The sequence below is a fragment of the Rana temporaria genome, chromosome 3 (genome assembly GCF_905171775.1).
Source record: "Rana temporaria chromosome 3, aRanTem1.1, whole genome shotgun sequence".
Lineage (NCBI taxonomy): Eukaryota > Metazoa > Chordata > Amphibia > Anura > Ranidae > Rana > Rana temporaria.
Window position 1 is genome coordinate 464,763,877 of NC_053491.1, and position 22,624 is coordinate 464,786,500.

A 22,624-nucleotide genomic window follows, 5' to 3' on the forward strand; every position below is an offset into this window, starting at 1 on the left:
TTACAGCCAATCAGCTTCTCCCTCTTCCATCATAAGAGATGATGGCAGAAAGTGAGTAGTGGGCTTGGGGAGACACACAGATTGCCTGTACTGTACATCGGGGGGGCCCTTTTCTGTATAATGGGCTCAAATTTACCTTTTTCTTGACCAGGGACATGACACCAATACGGGTCAGAACTTGCTGTCGGGACAATCCCTCGCGGGGAACGCCATCTGCAAACGTCTCGGATCCGTCAGCACCCGGCTCACATAGATGTCTCATAAAGAGAGAGACATAAGCTCTACGGCACAAAAAAGAAAAAAACATGACAGTAAATTCATAATTGAAAGTTGTCCTTCAGTCCCAAAGAGGAAGAACCTGTATGAGAGAGCGTTATATATATATATACACACACACACACACACACACACACATTAAAAATGCCATAAAATACCCCCTATTTTGTAAACGCTATAACTTTTGCGTAAACCAATAAACGCTTATTGCGTTTGTTTTTTTTTTACGAAAAATATGTAGAAGAATACATATCGGCCTAAACTGAGGGGAAAAAAAAAAAAAAAAAAAAAAAAAGTTTATTTTTGGGGGATATTCTAGCAAAAAATATTTTTTTTTCACAATTGTCGCTCTATTTTTGTTTATAGCGCAAAAAACTAAAGACCGCAGAGGTGATTAATTACCACCAAAAGAAAGCTCTATTTGTGAAAAAAAAAACACCACGTCGCACGACCGCGCAATTGTCAGTTAAAGCGACGCAGTGCCGAATCGCAAAAAGTGCTCTGGTCTTTGACCAGCAATATGGTCCGGGGGTTAAGGAGATGATTTTGCACAGGTAAGAGATACACACTCTGGCATCTGGGTAAAGATATGACCACACACACATTTATGCTCGGCTTTTCCCATCAGATATGCCACAGCATCCTGACCCGCCTGGTCTGGTGTGGTGTCACTGGGTGACGGCTGATCTGCATCCAGTTGTGGGCAGAAAGACACAACTTGAGTCTTCTCCCCATTTCTGTCTGGCTGCAGAATGTAATGTGCGTCTGTGTGAGGGAAGCGGCTGAAGACTCATTAGCTGCCTCCAGGAAAACAGACCAATCACCAAGCGGGCATCAGATGAGTAAGGGAATCATCATGTGGGAAACCATCAAAAGCATTTGAAATACCGGATCCTGCACTTCTTTCCTTTTATAAGCGAGTTTCTAAAGGCCCGTACACGCGATCGAAATTTCAAAACAGGAATTGTGCGATGACGGGCTGTTGTCGGAAAATCCGACCGTTTGTACGCTCCATCGGACAATTGTTGGCGGATTTTCAGACAACAAATGTTCTATAGCATGCTTTCAAATTTTCCGACAACAATTGCGTGCCATCGGATCATCCGATCACGTGAACACAAGTCTGTTGGAAAAAAAAAATCCAAAGTACAAACACGCATGCTCAGAAGCAATGCTCACCATAACACAACATTAGCAGAAGTTGCCCAAAAGGGTGGCACTGAAGAGCTGAATTTTTTTTCTTCGTGTTTGTTGGCTGCCGTTTCTATATAGAACAAGTTCACGGCCAACGCCCTTCGGACAAAATTCCACGAGTGTGTGTACGAGGCGTTAGCGTATTCAGTTCTGCAATTATGCTCAGTCCTTTTATGGACATGGCTTGTTGCTTATATCTTATAAGTGCTATCTAAATGCTTAATATTTTGGTGTCTTGACTATTCCTACTACCTGGATGTACTTATGTTACATTTACTGCCGTTTCTTTACTATTGGCTTGCTGACGAACTGCCTGTAAAATTATATAATATATATATATATATATAATCCTTACAGCAGCACTATGCCAGTGCAGATGTGGCGTTTGTGTATCAGGCCACAATTTTATCATCTAGGAACTTGGATACAAAGATTACACCTCCGAAGTTCATAGAGATACCTCCAGGATCACACCTGCGATGCATTTCAGTTATCTTGCAAACCTGGCCTGTAAAACCCCTTTCACACTGAGGAGTTTTTCAGGCGGTACAGCGCTAAAAATAGCGCCTAAACACCGCCTGAAAAACTCCTGCACTGAGGCGATGCGCTGGTGGGAGAGAAAAAAAAAAAAAGGAGCGGCGTGTATAACGCTCCTTCCCATTTAAAAGAATGGGAAACCTCGGTAATACCGCCCGCAATACGCCTCTGCAGAGGCGCATTGCGGGAGGTATTAACCCTGTATCGGCCGCTAGCGGGGGGTTAATACCGCACCGCTAGCGGCCGAATTCCGCGGCAATTCCGACGGTATAGCGCTATACCACCCCCGCGCCTCCCGCCCCAGTGTGAAAGGGCCTTAGTGGGCCCTGAGGACAGGGTTGACGACCACAGCTTTATGGCATCTCAGACATCAATGGTCGTCAGGACCCACTAACAGGCCAGGTTTGCAAGATAACTGAAATACACCACAGGTGATATAATTTGCTGCTCAGTGATTGCAGTATTCTAGTCTGCATCTCCCCAAGGTAATACATAGAGACCCTTTCAGACTGGGGCGGGAGCCGCGGTGGCGGTATAACGCAGCTAAAAATAGCGGCGTTATACCGCCGGGATTGCTAGCGGCCGATAAAGGGTTAATACTGCCCGCAATGCGCCTCTATAGAGGCGCATTGCGAGCGGTATTGCCCCGGTTTCCCATTGTTTTTAATGTTGAAGGAGCCGTATACATGCTGCTCCTCTCACCGATCCAAAGATGCCGCTGACAGGAGATTTTTTTCTCTCCCACCAGCGCATCGCATCGGGCTTTCACATTAAGTAGGCAGTGAAGGAGTTTTTCAGGCGGTATAGCAGCGCTATTTTTAGCGCTGTACCGCCTAAAAAACTCCTCAGTGTGAAAGGGGTCTAAATCCTGGCCTGTTAGTGGGCCCTGAGGACAGGGTTGATGATCACCATAGAGCACAATAAAAACTATAAATATAAAAAAAAAAAAAAAAAGAAGATTTTTTATTTTTTTTTGTGTGCAGCAAAGAGGTGAACAGACAGCATTAATGCATGCGGCGCAGTGATGCCATGCATGGTCTGAGAAGACACAGGTAGATGGGTTCACCACTTACTTGAACTCTTTCTCACTCTTGCCGCGGAGATCTCTCACCAGCCAGTGCGTGGAGAAGGCGTCCTGGGGTGGCATACCCCATCGCATAACCGCATTTAAGAAAGCCTTTCGCTGCCGCGTGTTGAAGCCCAGGACCTACAATGAGACACAGAGGACATCCTAAAGCTTGTAGTCAAAAAATAGGTCAGGTGCATTACGCAAAGCGAGACCAATAGCCAGATTCAGGTAGAGTTACGCCGGCATATATTTAAGTGTATTCTCAAATTAAGATACACTTAAATCTAGCTAAGATACGACCGCCGGCGTCGTCGTATCTTAGCTGTCCATTTACGCCGGCCGCTAGGGGCGTGTACGCCGATTTACGCCTAGAATGCGTAAATCAGCGAGATACGCTTATTCACGAACGTACGCTTGCCCGTCGCAGTAAAGATACGGCGTTTACGTAAGGCGTTTTAAGGCCTAAAGATATTCCACCAAAAAGATGGCGCAGCCCATGTTAAGTATGGACGTCGGAACCGCATCGAATTTTGAAATCTTTACGTCGTTTGCGCAAGTCGTCCGTGAATGGGGCTGGCCGTAATTTACGTTCACGTCTAAACCAATAAGTCTTTGCGGCGTAATTTGGAGCATGCGCACTGGGTTAAAAACGTCATTTACGTGGGGTCATGCTTTATTTACATAAAACACGCCCACCTCTTTACAATTTGAATTAGGCGCGCTTACGCTGGCCCATTTACGCTACAACTTAGGACGCAAGTGCTTTGTGAATACAGCACTTGCCCCTCTAACTTACGGCGGTGTAGCGTATATGAGATACGCTACGCCTGCCTAACGTTAGGCACGTGTATCTGAATCCAGCTACTCAGAACTCAGGCCTAGGCTGTCTGAATACGGGCTGCAACATTGGCCAGATGCAAAAGGAACCAGCGCTGGCGACATGAACCTCGTCATCTTACCTCTATGTTCCCACCAACTCGAGCTAGAAGAGGTGGGAGCAGCTTGTCTTTCTCATTGCGAAGCTGGCGACGGGACTGCCTGCGACCTATTACAGAAAGAAACAAAAAAAATGAAAAAAGCTAAACTCCAAAACCGCAGAATAGATATAAAGCTCCAGTTCTTATCCAGCTCACCTTCTGTCCTCTCATCAAAATCTTCATCTTCCTCTTCCGAGCCCACAGAGTACTCGGATTGGTTATCTGAAAAGGTAGAAACGGGGTCATCACATTCACCCTCCCACAATCTTCAATTTGAGGAAGGCCAAAACAATCCCTCCCAGGGGTAATTTTACACAAATTTTTGTCTTAACCACTTAAGACCCGGACCTTTAGGCGGGTAAAGGACCCAGCCAATTTTTGCGATTCGGCACTGCGTCGCTTTAACAGACGATTGCGCGGTCGTGCGACGTGGCTCCCAAACAAAATTGGCGTCCTTTTTTCCCCACAAATAGAGCTTTCTTTTGGTGGTATTTGATATTTTGCGCTATAAACAAAAATAGAGCGACAATTTTGAAAAAAAATGCAATCCCCCAAAAACATATAAAAACATTTTTTTCCTCGGTTTAGGCTGATACGTATTCTTCTACCTATTTTTTTTTTTATACCAAAATCGCAATAAGCGTTTATCGATTGGTATAGCGTTTACAAAATAGGGGATAGTTTTATTGCATTTTTATTAATTATTTTTTTTACTACTAATGGCGGCGATCAGCGATTTTTTTTGATGACTGACATTATGGGGGACACTTCGGACAATTTTGACACATTTTTGGGACCATTGTCATTTTCACAGCAAAAAAAAAAAAAAAGCATTAAAAATGCTTTCTTTACTGTGAAAATGACAATTACAGTTTGGGAGTTAACCACAAGGAGGCACTGAAGGGGTTAAGTGTGACCTCATATGCGTTTCTAACTGTAGGGGGGTGTGGCATCATTGATTGCGTTTCCCTATATCAGGGATCACACGATCGATGACGCCGCCACAGTGAAGAACGGGGAAGCTGTGTTTACACACCCCCCCCCCACCCCCCTCTCCCGGTTCTACAGCTCCCGGGACTCCAGCGGCGATCGGGTCCCTCAGCTTCGGACCGGGTTGCGGACGCGCAGCCGCGACTGGGCACTTAATGGCACCTGGGCACATGCTTGTGCCCAGGTGCCATTCTGCCGTCGTATATGTGCAGGAGGCGGTCCTTAAGTGGTTAATGGGGGTACCCCAAGAGCAGTTGCATCAATTCTTCTGAGAAGGAGATTAGTATGCAGTTCTTCGATTGCTCAAGCGAGCATTCTAAAGCCGCGTACACAAAATCGGATTTTCAGACGGGAATTGTGTGATGACGGGCTGTTGTCGCAAAATCCAACCGTTTGTACGCTCCAATGTGTTGATAGCGTGCTTTAAAATTTTCCAACAATTGGGTGTTGTTGGATTTTCTGATTGCGTGTACAGAAGTCTGTCGAACAAAAATCCAAAGTACAAAACACGCATGCTCAGAAGCAATGCTAACAATAACACAACATTAGCAGAAGTTGCCCAAAGGGTGGCTTTAACCACTTAAGACCCGGATGCAGCTAAAGGACCTGGCCAGGTTTTGGGATTCGGCACTGCGTCGCTTTAACAGACAATTGCGTAGTCATGCGACGTGGCTTCCAAACAAAATTGGCGTCATTTTTTTTTTTTTCACAAATAGAGCTTTCTTTTGGTGGTATTTGATCACCTCGGCGGTTTTTATTTTTTGCGCTATAAACAAAAAGAGCGACAATTTTGAAAAAAATTCAATGTTTACTTTTTGCTGTAATATCCCCCAAAAATATATAAAAAAAAAATTTTTTTTCCTCAGTTTAGGCCGATACGTATTCTACCTATTTTTTGGTAAAAAAATAATAATATTCGCAATAAGCGTTTATCAGTTGGTTTGCGCAAAATTTATAGCGTTTACAAAATAGGGGATAGTTTTATTGCATTTTTATAAAAAAAAAAAAATGTTTTACTACTTATGGCGGGAATCAGCGATTTTTTTCATGACTGCGACATTATGGCGGACACTTCGGACAATTTTTACACATTTTTGGGACCATTGTCATTTTCACAGCAAAAAATGCATTTAAAATGCATTGTTTACTGTGAAAATGACAGTTGCCGTTTGGGAGTTAACCACAGGGGGCGCTGAAGGGGTTATGTGTGACCTCATGTGTGTTTACAACTGTAGGGGGGTGTGGTTGTAGGTGTGACGTCATCGATTGTGCATCCCTATAAAAGGGATGACACGATCGATGACGCCGCCACAGTGAAGAACAGGGAAGCCGTGTTTACACACAGCTCTCCCCATTCTTCAGCTCCGGGGACCAATCGCGGGACTCCAGCGGCGATCGGGTCCACGTGTCCCGCAGCTTCGGACCGGGTCGCAGGCACGCGCCTGCGACCCACGGCTGGGTACTAGCACAAGACGTACCTGTACGTACATGTTCCCAGACGTGCCATTCTGCTGACGTAAATGTGCAGGAGGCGGTCCTTAAAGGGGAGGTTCACCCTAAAAACGACTTTTTTTTATTACACTGGTCCCCCACATTACAATAAGATTAAGGCTATTAATTTTTTTTTTATGCTGTACATACCTTTGTACAGCATATTCACCCATGGCATCCGGCTTGCGAGTCCCGCGGGAGTGGGTGTTCCTAACATGTCTGTGATTGACGTTTGACCAAAAACGAGCTCCCCCCCGTCGCGTAAGCCGTGTCACGGTTGGCGAAAGGAGCCGAACAGCGAGTCGGCGCTATACTGCGCATGGCCGTTCGGCTCCTTTCGCCAATCGTGACACGGCTTACGCGACGGGGGGGGGCCTGTTATGATTCACAGACATGTTAGGAACGCCCACTCCCGCGGGACTCGCAAGCCGGATGCCACGGGTGAATATGCTGTACAAAGGTATGTACAGCATAAAAAAAAAATTAATAGCCTTAATCTTATTGTAATGTGGGGGACCAGTGTAATAAGAAAGCAGTTTTTAGGGTGAACCACCCCTTTAAGTGGTTAAAAAGAGCTGAAAACACATGTAGTTTCACGTTTGTTGGCCAACATTTTTTTGACGTTTGTATGCAATACAAGTTTCTGGCCAACGCCCTTCGGACAAAAGTCCTACACTTGGAAATCCGATCGAGTGCACGAGGCTTTAGTTAAAGCGCAGCTAAACTCCCCAAAAGAAAGTTAGTTCCGATATAACAGGGATATGCAATTAGTGGACCTCCAGCGGTTGCAGAACTACAAATCCCATGAGGCATAGCAAGACTGACAGCCACAAACATGACACCCAGAGGCATGATGGGACTTGTAGTTTTGCAACAGCTGGAGGTCCCCAAATTTCATATCCCTGCGATATAACATTCTCGCTAACAATATTGCTTGAGATAGATATCCATTTTAGCCCCGCCCCCAGTCACCATTCCAAACTACGCAGAATGACCTAAACCTGGTTCTGCAGTCTCCTGGGATACTTACATCAAATCTCCCAGGAGGCTGCAGATCCTCAACCAAAACAGCCAGGTGAGAGGGGGGGGGGGGGGGGGGGGCTTTGTCTGGAGTGCAGGTCTGGTGCATCATCTGAGCTACCTGCCTACACCCAGAAGAGGCGGCCAGCTAAGGAGAACCAATATGGTGGCATGGAACCCACTATGTTGCACCCGAACAGCCTGCAGCAAGACAAGGCTGTATTTGCTGTGCAGGCGAGTATGTGCTTTGAGAGAACATAGCAATACAGGTAAGAGGGGGGGGGAAATAGTTTAATATTGCTTTGAGAGGTCTCACCTTGATCTTCCTGGGCTGCATCATTGTAGTTGACCTGTTTGCGCACCCTCTTCCCTTTGCCCAAGTTCCGGGCCAGGTCTTCCTGCTGCTGCTCATAATGGTGCCTAAGGAGCTTCTCCCAGTAATCGGGATCTACGTTCTCTTCTTGTTTTATGACCTCCCGTTCCAACTCTTCCAGCTATGGACATATTAAAAAGAGTTCTGGAGTCAATTTAATATACACAGGCAAATCAAAACAATGCTGTAAATACCACAGAGAAAAATAAGTATTGAACGCGTCACCATTTTGCTACCGACACGAAATGTTCCCCACCAGTGCCGATCCTGACCTGCCGACAGTGACATGTCACATTAAAGATTAAAGTTGAGAAGTGGGGGGAGGGGGTGTTCTGCTGTCGGAAAGGACATCTTACATTAAAGTGAGAAGCAGGGGGGTGCTGACATCTTACCTCTTCTCCCATGCAGCCAGCAAGTTGAGAAGCGGGGTGAGGGGCCAAAAATGCCTCACGCGGGGGCCCCAAGCGGCTTGCATAGTGAGCCTATAGGGCGGATCGGCCCTGTTCCCCACATGCCGGTGATCTGCCAAGCTGCTTCCGGCTATCGTGAAAGTTCCTGCGCAGGCGCAATCTGATCTGCCGAGATGGTTTCGGCTAACGGGAAAGTTCCTTTAAGGACTGCGCAGGCGCAAACTTACCGACGGAAATCTCCGAACCTCGGCCGGCATCCAGGGCGACGTGGATTTCGAGGAAAGTGGCCAGTCGGCCTCATTTCGCTCGGGCCTCCTGGCTCTTTTTTTAACATCCTCCATGTTAAAGAATGAGCCTGGATGCCGGGCGAGGTTCGGAGATTTCCATCGGCAAGTTGGCGCCTGCGCAGTCCTTGAAGGAACTTCCCCGTTAGGGGAACCTTAAGGAAAAGTCACTGGTAAAAACCCATACAAAGACACCAAAACAAAGAAGTTCAGAAATCGAGTTGTGTAACAGTTGCATAGTTGGTCAGGTTTAAAAAAAAAACACAAATCCATCTAGTTCAACCATAGACCAGGGCTCGACAAATCCCGGGCGCCAGGTCGCCATGGCGACTAGAAATAGGGTCCTGGCGACTTGGCTTGGAAGGGGGGCAAAAAAAAAGCTGGAGCCATCTGGTGGTGAGCCGTTGGTATTACAAGTTAAGCATTACAAGTTAAACTTACAATTACAATTCTAATGCACTTGACCATTAAGGCCTCTTTCACACGAAGCGGACTCCGTCGCTACTCAGTCCGTCAGCTCCGCAGGAGATCTCTCCGTTGATATCCACTGAGCCGGCAGATGACAGCGCCGCTGTCTCCTATGGAGAGATCTGATGAAAACGGACAGCATGTCCGTTTCCATCAGATCTCACCCGATCCGCCATGGACAGATCCGTATCACCATCCGTCTGATTTTGCCAGATCGGGTCGGATGTCAGCGGACATGTCTCCGCTGACATCCGACGCTCCATAGGACTGCATGGAGCGGCCGTTCAGGTCCGCCGACAAAACAGGCGGACCTGAACGGAAAACCGACAGGCGGACCTGAACGGTCCGACCGTGTGAAAGGGACCCCAATTGATTTCAATGGCTTTTTTAACCCCTTGAGCACAAACCTGCATGAAGGTCATTGTATAACAGCAAGTTTTTTGGGGTTTTTTTCTGCCTATAAACGCCTGCATGGACACTAGCCATGGGCTCAGGCCTGTTCGGTTCGAACCTGCCAGAAAGCCATCACTGCACACTGTCAATCATAGGCAGGGCAGCATTTCCCGACCGGCAGCTTCACACACTGCCTATGATTGGCAGTGTGCAGCGCCCGCTTCCTGGCGAGTTCGATCCGAACAAGCCCAAGATTATTGCTAATTAACACATTGGCTGACATGGAGGGGAGTTAACAGGCAGAGAAAAAGTAAGACTGAGAAACTGAGGAGTTTTTCAGGCGGTACAGCGCTAAAAATATCGCTGCTATACCGCCAGAAAAACTCCTTCACTGCACACTCAATGTGAAAGCCAGAGGGCTTTCACACTGAGGCGATGCGCTGGTTGGGAGAACAAAAAAAAAAAAAAAAAAAAAAAGCGATGTTTTTCCTCGACGCGATTCCTCTCAAGCCTGCCTTGCATACACACGATCGTAATAAAAAAAAAATAAAAATGCTCGAGCAAAGCGCGGTGATGTACAACGGCACTATAAAGTGGAAGTTCCATTCGAATGGCGCCACACTTTGGGCTTGATTATGTAAATTTCCCCTTTTCATAAATTGCTTCTGAGCATGCGGCTTTTCCCCCCCCCCCCCCCCTTCGTTAAAGCCTACACACGACCAAGAAAAAAAAAAAAAAAAAAAAAGAAAGGAGAGCATGTTCTAAATTTTTAATGGCCTGCTCTGAAGCCCACACACAATCGTTTTTAATGACCAATTGTGCATGTGGCCCGCGGGCCGTAGTTTGAGGGCCCCTGCTCTATTCTGTTCGCAATTCAAATCGCCTAGGTGTGAACGGGGGCCTTAGTCGCTTTTACAAGCTTCTGGAATTTTGTTCTGCAAAAATGCTGCTGGCTTCAAGGAGAGGTAAACATCCTGTGTACATGAGGCCTAAGGCTGGGTTCACACTTGAGCATTTTCAGCTTGTAAAACGCTCATCTCAAAAGTTCCAAAAATGCTCAAAAAGCGAAATCCCATTCATTTAAATGGCCCCTGTTCACATCTGAGCGTTCTGTCGCCTCAAGCAAAACGCCTGAAGCTCAAAAATGTACATGAGCTTCTTTTTAGGCAGATTACAGGCGGTTTTACGCTTTTTACATTGGTGACCTTTTGACCTGTACAAAATTGTGGCAAAAATTGAGCGCATCGTTTTCAGGTGCAAATGCACTCTAAAGCCTCGTCATACACACGGTTCGATTGTTGTAAGGCGATTGTCTGTTGCCCAAAATTCTTACCGTTTAGTACGCTCCTTTTGACAATTGTGGTCCAATTTTCAGACAACAAATGTTGGATGGCAGGCTAGGAAATTTTTGTCAAGCGACGGCTCCGCGTCCGATTTTCGTATGGTCAGTACACAAATGTCGAAAGTACAAACACGCATGCTCGGAATCAATGCTCACCAAACACAAAATAAGCAGAAGGGGCCCAAGGGGTGGCGCTCAAGATCTGAAATTCCTCGTAGTACGTCACTACGTTTGTGTTTGTGGCACGACAATTGTGTAACGTTAGTATGCAAGACAAGATCCTGGCACACGCCCTTTGGACAAACATCAGACACTCGGTTGGCAAAAAATCAGATTGTGTGTTATGGGGCTTAAGGCTGGGTTCACACCTGAGCGTTTTCAGCTCATAAAACACTCATCTCAAAAAGTTCCAAAACGCCCAACAAGCAAAATCCCATTCATTTAAATGGCCCCTGTTCACATCTGAGCGTTCTGTCGCCTGAAGCTCAAAAAAGTACATGAGCTTCTTTTTAGGTAGATAACAGGCGGTTTTTTGCTTTTTAATTTGGTGACCTTTTGACCCATACAAAACTCGCGTGACCTTTCACCTGAAAATGATGCGCTCAGATGTGAATGCAGTCTAAGGCTGGGTTCACACTATTGCAAATTGAATGTGGCTTTCCCCGCATTCCAATTCGCATAGCAGGAGATTGTGATCGGTGTCCTGCCGAAAATGTTCCCCCGGTGGATTAGGACCCCACCCCCCCTGTACTGCGCAGGCGCGGCGCAGTACGAACCTCAACCGAGCCCTCTTATACTGCGCAGAAAATAGCCGAACACGTAGAGCTGAAAGTCAGCTCTACACGGTGCATGCGCAATGACATATGCCGCGCGCTCCCAATGCTAGTGCTACTCGGCAAGGGGCGGGGGTGATTTTTAACAATAAAGTACACGTGTTAGCGGGGGCAGGTTTTGCAATGGCAATGTTCCTGGGCGGATTTGCACATTTTACTCAGATGGTCAACCCGCCCCGCTAAGACATGTACTTTATTGTTAAAATCACCCCCTGCCCCTTGCCGAGTAGCACTAGCATTGGGAGCGTGCGGCATATGTGATAGTCATTGCACATGAGCCATGTAGAGCGGACTCTCAGTACAAGGGGGTCCTTATCTGCCGGGCGGAACTTATTCGGCAGAACAACGGCTCTCTATGGAGCCGGTTCACATATCTCCGCAGCGGCTCTGGTGTGAATTGCACAGGAGTCCTGTTAGTCTTTTTGTCCGTTTCAGGTCCGAATTCACACCAAAATTCAGGCTGAAATCAGAACCGGAAACAGTAAATGGAGACGCACTGGACTCCTCTTGTGAGCTGCTGCATTCTCCAGTGTGAACCCTTGAGTCTTGAGGTTTAAAAAAAGGGGTTGTAAAGGTACAATTTTTTTTTTCCTAAATAGCTTCCTTTACCTTAGTGCAGTCCTCCTTCACTTACCTCATCCTTCCATTTTGCTTTTAAATGTCCTTATTTCTTCTGAGAAATCCTCACTTCCTGTTCTTCTGTCTGTAACTCCACACAGTAATGCAAGGCTTTCTCCCTGGTGTGGAGTGTCGTGCTCGCCCCCTCCCTTGGACTACAGGAGAGTCAGGACGCCCACTAACACACAGCTCCTTTCTCTATCTGCAACGTAGAGAGCGTCCTGACTCTCCTGTAGTCCAAGGGAGGGGGCGAGCACGACACTCCACACCAGGGAGAAAGCCTTGCATTACTGTGTGGAGTTACAGACAGAAGAACAGGAAGTGAGGATTTCTCAGAAGAAAGAAGGACATTTAAAAGAAAAATGGAAGGATGAGGTAAGTGAAGGAGGACTGTACTAAGGTAAAGGAAGCTATTTAGGAGAAAAAAAATTGTACCTTTACAACCCCTTTAATTAGGATTTAAGTTGCTGACCTACCCTTCGGCTAGTGCAGGGATCCTCAAACTACGGCCCTCCAGCTGTTGCAGAACTACACATCCCATGAGGCATTGTAAAACTCTGACATTAAGGCTGCATTCACACCTGAGCGTTTTGTCACCTGAAGCGCGACGCTCAAAAACGCTAGAGGGGAAGAAATACATTATACCCCAAGGAGATGGTTCACATCTCCACGCCAATACGCCTGAATCTCAAACAAGTTCCGGACCCTTCTTTGTCGCGCGTATCGGGCGGTTTGGTCGTTTTTGAGCTTTTGCCATAGAAAGTAATGGAAACGCTCGATTCAAGCGACTAGCACGACAACGAGCGTTTGCTACGGGCGTTTCGTCGCTTTAATCAATAGAACTTTTCACCCAGGCAGAAGATTAAAAAAAATCTACCAACATAGCAACAAGTGATGAAAAGATGATCATTTTTTCTAATGGCAAAAATAAAAAACGTTGAAGTACAAAAACGTCGGACAACGCTGTATGCAAATAAGCATGAATACGCACGACAAAACACCCAAAAAAAAAAAAAAACAACCGACGCTCAGGTGTGAATGCAGCTTCACAGACATGGCTAGGCATGCTGGGAATTGTGGTTCCTGAACAACTGGAGGGCCGTAGTTTGAAGACCCATGGTCTAGTGCAGGGGTCTTCAAACTACGGCCCTCCAGTTGTTCAGGAACTACAATTCCCAGCATGCCTAGTCATGTCTGTGAATATCAGAGTTTTACAATGCCTCATGGGATGTGTAGTTCCGCAACAGTTGGAGGGCCGTATTTTGAGGACCCGTGGTCTAGTGTATCTTGCAGGGATTACCTGCTCCTCCCAGCTCCTCCATGGTTCAGACAAGCAAGCCTTCCATCAAACACACTTCCAGCCACTTCAGCTGCCGATTCCATTCTCTGCAGGTAGGGCATAAGCTTCTGTGTCAGGGACTCCACAACTCCTAGTAGCTGCTCCTCCTTCCATGCCGTCCTCATCAGTAAAGCTGCTGCTTTGAGCTCTGGTGATGTTAATTGCTTCAAAGCCTTCACACCATGTGACTCGTTTTCAACCCCCTCCCCCTTCTTTCCTTTTTTTAAAGCCAAGCTCTTCTCACCATGCTTCTCTAACAGATTCCATAGTGTTGGCCTACACCATATTCCACCTTCCAGGGTAGGGTTACCACCTCATCCCTTTAAACCCGAGCACATATGAATTACACAGGTTCTGTGGCTGATTTAATGCAGATAAGGCACCACGTGAGTTTAATTACCACCTTAATCAGCCATAGAACCTGTGTAATTAATATGTGTTCTGTTTTAAAGGGATGAGGTGGAAACCCTATTCCAGGGGTTACCCATCAACAAGCACTATACCTTTTGTTATGCACAATGACCCCTTCCCATCCTCCTACAATGAGTAGACAGAGGTGATAGAATAGAAAACTCTTAAGCCGTGTACACGCGATCGGTTTGTCCGATGAAAACAGACGGTGTTTGAGAATGCGTCTCAAATTCACTAAAGTAATGCACGCACTGCTTTTGGAAATGCACCGCAACCAGATCGCATAGTAGTTTAGTGCCATGCAATCCGGTGCAGGCAAACGCACCGCGTTTGCAAACTGCGTTTGGGGCGTCGTTAACATTGCACTGACACCCACTGTAGATCTCCACGGCAGTGCGTTTTAAACGCGGTGCCGGAAACAAACGCGCATCACAGGTCAACCACGTTCTAATGTGAACCGGGGCTAAATCTCTCTTTTTCTGATCACTGAAACATCACTTGTGGGTAGAGTTGCCACCTCATCCCTTTAAAAAGGAACACATATGAATTACACAGGTTCTGAGGCTAATTTAATGCAGGTAAGGCACCAAATGAGTCTAATTACCACCTTAATTAGCCACAGAACCTGTGTAATTCATATGTGTTCTGTTTTAAAGGGATGAGGTGGCAACCCTACTTGTGGGTGAAGTGAATCCAGATGTGTTTTTGCATATTGTTCCTCTCACCTTCTCTTCCTCCCGCACCACATATCGGGCCACCTTGAAGGAGCTGAGATACTCGTTCATATTCTGGACCTCTGTGTCCTCCGTCACATCCTGATTGCGGTCTAACAGCCTATCGATGGCGCTGGTGTCATAATGGATCACGCTGCTGTCCTCCTCCTTATTGTCTGCTAGCAGAGAGAAAAAACAGTTACCGGTAATTAGTTTTTGATCTGTATATCTTACAGTATATGTACAGGTTTTTTTTTATTCTGGATAAAGTAAGAAAGAGTAAACCATTTCCCACCCGGCCTATAGTAACATGACGGCCGGGAAGTGGTTCAGTTATCCTGAATGGGAGTCAGTGGAGGCTGGTGCTCAAAATTTTTGGGGGGGGCGCAAACAGAAAAAAAAAAAGAAAAAAATTGCAGCCTCACTGTGCCCATCAAATGCAGCCACTGTGCCATCAATTGTCACCACTGTGCCATGCCATCAAACACAGCCACTGTGCCATCAATTGTCACCACTGTGCCATGCCATCAAACGCAGCCATTGTGCCATCAATTCTCACCACTGTGCCATGCCATCAAACGCAGTCACTGTGCCATGCCATCAAACTCAGCCACTGTGCCATGCCATCAAATGCAGTCACTGTGCCATCAATTGTCACCACTGTGCCATGCCATCAAACGCAGCCACTGTGCCATCAATTGTCACCACTGTGCCATGCCATCAAACGCAGCCACTGTGCCATGCCATCTAACGCAGTCACTGTGCCATGCCATCAAACGCAGCCACTGTGCCATGCCATCAAACGCAGTCACTGTGCCATCAATTGTCACCACTGTGCCATGCCATCAAACGCAGCCACTGTGCCCCTCAATTGTCGCCACTGTGCCCTTTAATTGTCGCCACTGTGCATGTCACTGTGCCCTTTAATTGTTGCCACTGTGCCCATTGTCACCACTGTGCCCATTGACGCCTCTGTGCCCATTGTCGCCGCTGTGCCCTATAAAATGAACTTACCTTACTCCTTCCACGTCCCTTGATGTCTTCTCCCGCCTTGGTGACGCTTCAGCCAATCAGGTTACCGATAACCAGAATCGGGGAACCTGATTGGCTGAGACGGCCGTCAGTCTTATCCAAGGAACGCACCCCTCGTACGTTCCGAGGATAAGACATCCAGGAGCCGAGGGCTGTACTCGGAAAGCTTACTCGGATAGGCACTTCCGCACAGCCAACCAGCTGCCGTTATTCAGGTGGCCGGCGCTCAATGTCCGGCCATCTCTGAATAGACCAGTGGCAGCTGGCAACAATAACATACATTCGTGCAATACATGAATGTATGTTATTAGACTCAGTGGCGGGCGAGAGCCAAAGGGGGCAGCGCTCCAGCGCCCTCTATGGACGAACCTTGGACTACAGGAGAGTCAGGACGCTCTCTACGTTGCAGATAGAGAAAGGAGCTGTGTGTTAGTGGGCGTCCTGACTCTCCTGTAGTCCAAGGGAGGGGGCGAGCACGACACTCCACACCAGGGAGAAAGCCTCGCATTACGGTGGTGAGTTACAGACAGAAGAACATGAAGTGAGGATTTCTCAGAAGAAATAAGGACATTTAAAAGCAAAATGGAAGGATGAGGTAAGTGAAGGAGGACTGCACTAAGGGAAAGGAAGCTATTTAGGGGGAAAAAATTGTACCTTTACAACCCCTTTAAAAAAAAAAAAACTTTTAGGAGGGAAGTTTAAGGAAAAAAACTTACATTTAAATGCCCACCAATGCAGCCTCATCAGTGTCCATCTGCCGCCTTGCCCAGTGTCATTGCAGCCTTGCCAATTTCATTGCTTGCAGCATTATCTTTTAAAATTACCGCCACCGAGATAGACAGAGCCGGATGTCCTGTGTACTCGGCTCCTCTTGCAGTCCCGCCCCTTGGACAGGCTTTTATGATGGACATAACACAGGTCCAATGGCGGGACTGGGCGTGACTGCGAGCGGAGCCTGAGCCTAGCCGCGTACACAGTACACTCGGGTATGTGTACATTGGCGGCGCCCGCTCCTCTTCCCCTTACAGACAGCGGGGATCGGCGTATAACACGCACCCATGATTTTCCCCTGATTTTAAGGGGGGAAAAAAGTGCGTGTTATACACCGATAAATGGAGTAATTTTTCTTCTTCACTGATGTGGCTGCACTGATAATGATGAGGCTACACTGATGGCCACTGATAATGATGAGGCTGCACTGATGGCCACTGATAATGATGAGGCGGCACTGATGAGCTGTACTGATGGGCGAGGCACTGACAAGGCTGCACTGATGAGGCGGCACTGATAAGTTCCACTGATGGGGCTGCACTTACGATCAGTGCCCTGATTATCAGTGTGAATGCTGTACTCACTGTGCCCTGTCAGATCAGCTCTCCTTTACTCACACATAGACGGTGTGTGAGGAAAGGAGAGGCGATAACCGGCAAGCCAGTATGATTGGACACAGCTGATCACATACTAAAGGGCCGCTGTGATTGGCCCTTTACAATGATCTGTGATCCGTGGTGTCCAAGGGACATAGTGATCACCAGACACTGCATGCCCCAGGGGATGCACGTTCTCGGGTGGTTGTCCAAGGACGCCCTTCCAGAACTGGAGAGCCGCGCTGTAGCTGTATATTGGCTATGGCGCAGCTGGCAAGTGGTTAAACATGAAGGATCTTCTTCTAATCTATTTTCATGGTCTCTTTAAACATGGAGGACCTTCTGCTAATCTACTGTATTTTCTATAGACAACATGGCACCATAGGGACCAGTCTGGACTACTTCTTCAAAGCTGGGACTTCCCTTTAAAAAAAAACATGGAGGACCTTCTGCTAATCTACTGTATTTTCTATAGACAACATGGCACCATAGGGACCAGTCTGGACTACTTCTTCAAAGCTGGGACTTCCCTTTAAAAAAAAAACTTACCTTCAATTGCATCCTTGAAAAGCTCCTCTGTTCCAAACTTTAGGATGTCATCGAGCTCCTGCTTGGACATGGAGCCGGCCTTGGAGCCTAGGCCTGGCCTCACCACCAGGTGAGTCAGCATCATCTTTCTCTTGGCCACCTGAGTTATCCTTTCTTCCACTGACGCCCGCGTCACAAATCTGTAAATCATCACTTTGTTGGCTTGGCCAATGCGATGAGCCCGGCTGAAGGCCTGGAAATAAAGATATAATGAAGGCACAATGAATACAGTGCTAGCAAAACCATCACTTTGTAACATAAAACATATCAACCCATAGTCCTAGTTTATCTAGAACAGTGTTTCTCAACTTCAGTCCTCAAGGCGCCCCCAACAGGTCACGTTTTCAGGATTTCCCCTCAGATGAAACGGCGGTGGTAACTGATCAAATCACCTGTGCAATATAATGGAAAGTCTGAAAACATGACCAGTTGGGGGAGCCTTGAGGACTGGAGTTGAGAAACACTGATCTAGAGAACACCCTTTATAGCAATGTAGTTAAGACCATAATTAAGATATATAAAAAAAGATATATAAAAAAATAAGTAAAGCAAAAACATAATTTGTTAGTTTTGGCTGGATTACGGCTTGCCGTCCAGGGCAAAATTATTTAGAACAACCAAACATTAAACATTTCCTGCGGCTGGCCCGCAAGCGGTTAAAATTGTCTGCCAAAAAATGTGTGTTGTTGTATTATCCGATCGTGTCTACACGATCGGATAATCACCATCAGACAAAACGTCAAAGTACAAACACGCATGCTTCCATAACACAACATTAGCAGAAGTTGCCCAAAGGGTGGCGCTAAAGAGCTGAACAAAAAAAAACACGTAGTTTCTGTTTGTTGGCCGACAATTTTTTGCCATTTGTATGCAATACAAGTTTACTGGCCAACGCCCTTCGGACAAAAGTCTGATGCCGCATACAGATGGTCGTTTTTTGTGATGAAAAAAAACGACGTTTTAAAAAACGTCATTTAAAATGATAGTGTGTGGGCAAAACGTCGTTTTAGGTCTTCAAAAAAATGACAAAAAAAAAATTCGAACATGCTTGAATTATTTGTGTCGTTTTTCAAAACGTCGTTTTTTACTTCACAGAAATTGACCGTGTGTAGCAAAAAACGACGTTTAAAACGACGTTTTTACACCCGCGCATGCCCAGAAGCTACTTATGTAGCGAGCTTCAATGGAAAAAAGTGGTGAAACGTAACCTCGCTTTGCTAGAGCATTGTGAAAAAACGATGGTGTGTAGGCAACTTCGTCTTTGAAAATGATGTTTCAAAAACGTCGTTTTATTTCATGATTTAAAACGTCGTTTTTTTTCATCACAAAAAACGACCGTCTGTACGCGGCATAAGGCTCCATTCACACCTAGGCGTATTTACGCCCGACGCTCGATACGCTGGAGGGGAGAAATACCATCGCCCTCTATGGAGATGGTTCACATCTCCAGGCCGAACGCCGAAACGCCGAACACCTGAAGCTCAAAACAAGTCCCGGACCCTTTTTTTCAGGCGGCTTCGGCGTTCGGCATAGGAGATGTGGACCTGGGGGTTAAAATCGCGGCGTTTTGTTGCCGCAAATCGCGGTACAAAACACCACAATTTGTCGCCGCAATTCGCGGGACAAAACGCCGCGATTAGGTGTGAATGCAGCCTTATGCCGCGTACACACGACTGTGTTTCATGACGGGGAAAAATGCCATATTTTAAAATTGGTCATTAAAAACGGTCGTGTGTGTAGGCTCCAGAGCATTTTTCGCGATGTGAAAAGTGCCCATTAAAAATTTAGCACATGCTCTATTTTTTCTCAATGTTTTTCACGTCGTCGTGTGTAGGCTTTAACTACTTAACCCCCGGTCCATATTGCTGGTCAAAGACCAGAGCACTTTTTGCGATTCGGCACTGCGTCGCTTTAACTGACAATTGCGCGGTCGTGCGACGTGGCTCCCAAACAAAATTGGCGTCCTTTTTTCCCCACAAATAGAGCTTTCTTTTGGTGGTATTTGATCACCTCTGCGATTTTTAGTTTTTGCGCTAGAAACAAAAATAGAGTGAAAATTTTGAAAAAAAAATTATATTTTTTACTTTTTGCTATAATAAATATCTCCCAAAAATATATATATAAAAAATAATTTTCCTCAGTTTAGGCCGATACGTATTCTTCTACATATTTTTCGTAAAAATAAAAAAATCGCAATAAACGTTTATTGATTGGTTTGCGCAAAAGTTATAGCGTTTACAAAATAGGGGGTAGCTTTATGGCATTTTTATTAATAATTTTTTTACTAGTAATGGCGGCGATCAGCGATTTGTTTTCCGGTACTGCGACATTATGGCGGACACATCGGACACTTTTGACACATTTTTGGGACCATTGGCATTTTTTTAGCGATCAGTGCTATAAAAATGCATTGATTACTATAAAAATCGACTGGCAGGGAAGGGGTTAACACTTGGGGTTAAGTATGTTCCCTGGGTGTGTTCTAACTGTAGGGGGGGTTGGACTGACATGGGGAAATGACTGATCGCTGTTCATACATTGTATGAACAGAAGATCAGCATTTCTCCCCTGACAGGACTGGGAGCTGTGTGTTTACACACACAGCTCCCGGTCCTCGCTCTGTAACGAGCACTCGTGGGTGCCCGGCGGCGATCGCGCCCCCCGGGCGCGGGAGTCAGGGCTGCTTAGAGAGCCGACGTTATACTACGGGCTCTCGCGCAGGGGAGCTGACCTGCCGCCGTAGAACTGTTCTACGGCGGCTGGTCGGCAAGTAGTTAATGACGGGGGGGAAAAAACGTGCATGCTCAGAAGCAAGTTATGAGAAGGGAAATTTGCATAATCAGCCCAAAGGGTGGCGCCATTTGAATGAAACGTCCCCTTTATAGTGCCGTCGTACGTGTTGTACGTCACCGTTTTTTTTTTTTTTACGATCGTGTGTATGCAAGGTAGGCTTGACAAGAATCACGTAGAGAAAAACTTAGATTTTTCCATGACATTAAAAACAGGTGTGTGTACCCGGCATTACTCTTTGTCCGCAAGAAATCCAATCGTGTGTACCAGGCTTTAGTTTTAAGCAGAGTCAGATAGACACAATAAACAGACAGACATTCCCAGTGTACATGGAGGCCTGATACATGTGGTTCCCTATATGTGAAAGTTAGGATGGGCAAGAAGATGAATGGAGTCATGCGGTGGAGATCAATACAAAGGGAGAGTTGATGTTTTGCTACCTGAATATCGTTGTGAGGGTTCCAGTCGGAATCATAGATGATGACGGTGTCTGCTGTAGCTAAATTTATTCCCAGGCCCCCTGCCCGGGTGGAGAGTAGGAAACAGAACTGCTGGGCACCAGGAGCTGCAGCATAAAACAGGAAAATGTAAAAACAAAAAAAACATAAAAACACATACAGACTAAATAAAACACATAGGGGGGATTTACTAAAACTGGAGCACCCAGATCTGGCACAGCTGTACATGGTAGCCAATCAGCGTCTAACTTCAGCTTGTTCAATGAGACCCTTTTCACACGGAAGCGCTGCTAAAACAGCCGCTAACCCTAGGTTCACACCTATGCATTTTTTAGTGCGGTTTGCAGTCCATTTAACATGGTTTCCTATGGTACAAGTTCACACCTATGAATTTTGCGGCCGGTGCGTTTTTGGAAAGGTTCAGGGACTTTTTTTTCCCAGCGATTTGTGGGCGATTTTTTTTTTTATTTGCTTTTTTTTTTGTTTTACGGTTTTTATTTCAACACTGTATATAAGTGGTTGATAAGCAGGGTGGCGGGAACCTGGCCGCCACGTCCTTAGCATCAGCTGTCCTTGTATCAGCTGTCAGCGGGGTGCCCCGCCAAAAGCTGAATGTAAAAAGAAAAATCGCAAAGAAAACTGCCTGGGGTCCACCCCAGGTCTAAACTATGCCCTTCGGGAAATATGTAAAAAAAAAATGGCATGGGGTCCCCCCCAAAATCCATACCAGACCCTTATCCAAGCATACCGCCAGGCAGGTCAGGAAAGGGAGGGGATGAGCGAGCCCCCCCCCCCCCCAAAACCATACCAAGCCGCTTGCCCTCAACATGGGTGCTTTGACGTTACAAGGGGTGGGCTCTCCTGGTGATGTCGTTGGATGGCCACATCCCATGGCTATATAAGAAATGTCATACAGCGTGCGACAACACAATGGGGAAGACAGCCACAGAAGACAAGCATTTTTTTTTTTTTTTTAAAGATGGCGGTGGGGGAGATAGCGGCGGAAGAAAATGGCTCGGGGAGAAGATGGCTCAGGGAGAAGACGGCACTGGGGAGAAGAAAGCAGCGGGAGAAGACAACGGCACCGGGAAAAAGACGACAGCACCGGGAGAGTCGGCGGCGGGAAAAGACGGCTCGGGGAGAAGATGGCTCGAGGAGAAGATGGCTCAAGGAGAAGATGGCACTGGGGAGAAGAAGGCAGCGGGAGAAGACAGCTCGAAGAGAAGACAGCACCGGGGAGAAGATGGCACCAGGAGAGACGGCGGCGGGAAAAGACGACTCGGGGAGAAGACAGCACCAGGGAGAAGAAAGCAGCAGGAAAAAACGAGACAGCACCGGGAGAGACAGCGGTGGGAAAAGACAGCTCTGGGAGAAGATGGCATCGGGGAGAAGATGGCTCGGGGAGAAGACGGCATCGGGGAGAAGACGGCATTGGGGAGAAGACGGCATCGGGAGAAGATGGCTCGGGGAGAAGACGGCATCGGGGAGAAGATGGCTCGGGGAGAAGACGGCATCGGGAGAAGACGGCATCGTGGAGAAGACGGCATCAGGGAGAAGACGGCATCGGGGAGAAGATGGCTCGGGGAGAAGACGGCATCGGGGAGAAGACAGCATCGGGGAGAAGATGGTATCGGGGAGAAGACGGCATCGG

At 46.8% G+C, this 22,624-nt stretch overlaps 1 protein-coding gene across 7 annotated transcripts in view; it reads right to left on the minus strand.

The window, feature by feature from the left end:
- The window catches only part of CHD3 (chromodomain helicase DNA binding protein 3), a 155,820-nt gene that overhangs the window by 44,769 nt on the left and 88,427 nt on the right, over positions 1-22,624 (minus strand). For 5 of the 7 annotated variants that reach the window (XM_040346821.1, XM_040346816.1, XM_040346818.1 and 2 more), the window contains 8 exons: positions 20,956-21,080; positions 17,687-17,918; positions 14,751-14,917; positions 7,871-8,048; positions 4,210-4,275; positions 4,036-4,121; positions 3,081-3,214; positions 137-281 (listed from right to left, as the gene is read on the minus strand). In XM_040346821.1, the coding sequence (XP_040202755.1) occupies positions 137-281; positions 3,081-3,214; positions 4,036-4,121; positions 4,210-4,275; positions 7,871-8,048; positions 14,751-14,917; positions 17,687-17,918; positions 20,956-21,080 (1,133 nt within the window). The remainder of the gene's footprint in view (positions 1-136; positions 282-3,080; positions 3,215-4,035; positions 4,122-4,209; positions 4,276-7,870; positions 8,049-14,750; positions 14,918-17,686; positions 17,919-20,955; positions 21,081-22,624) is intronic. The other 2 variants (XM_040346817.1, XM_040346819.1) reach the window with 2 other exon arrangements.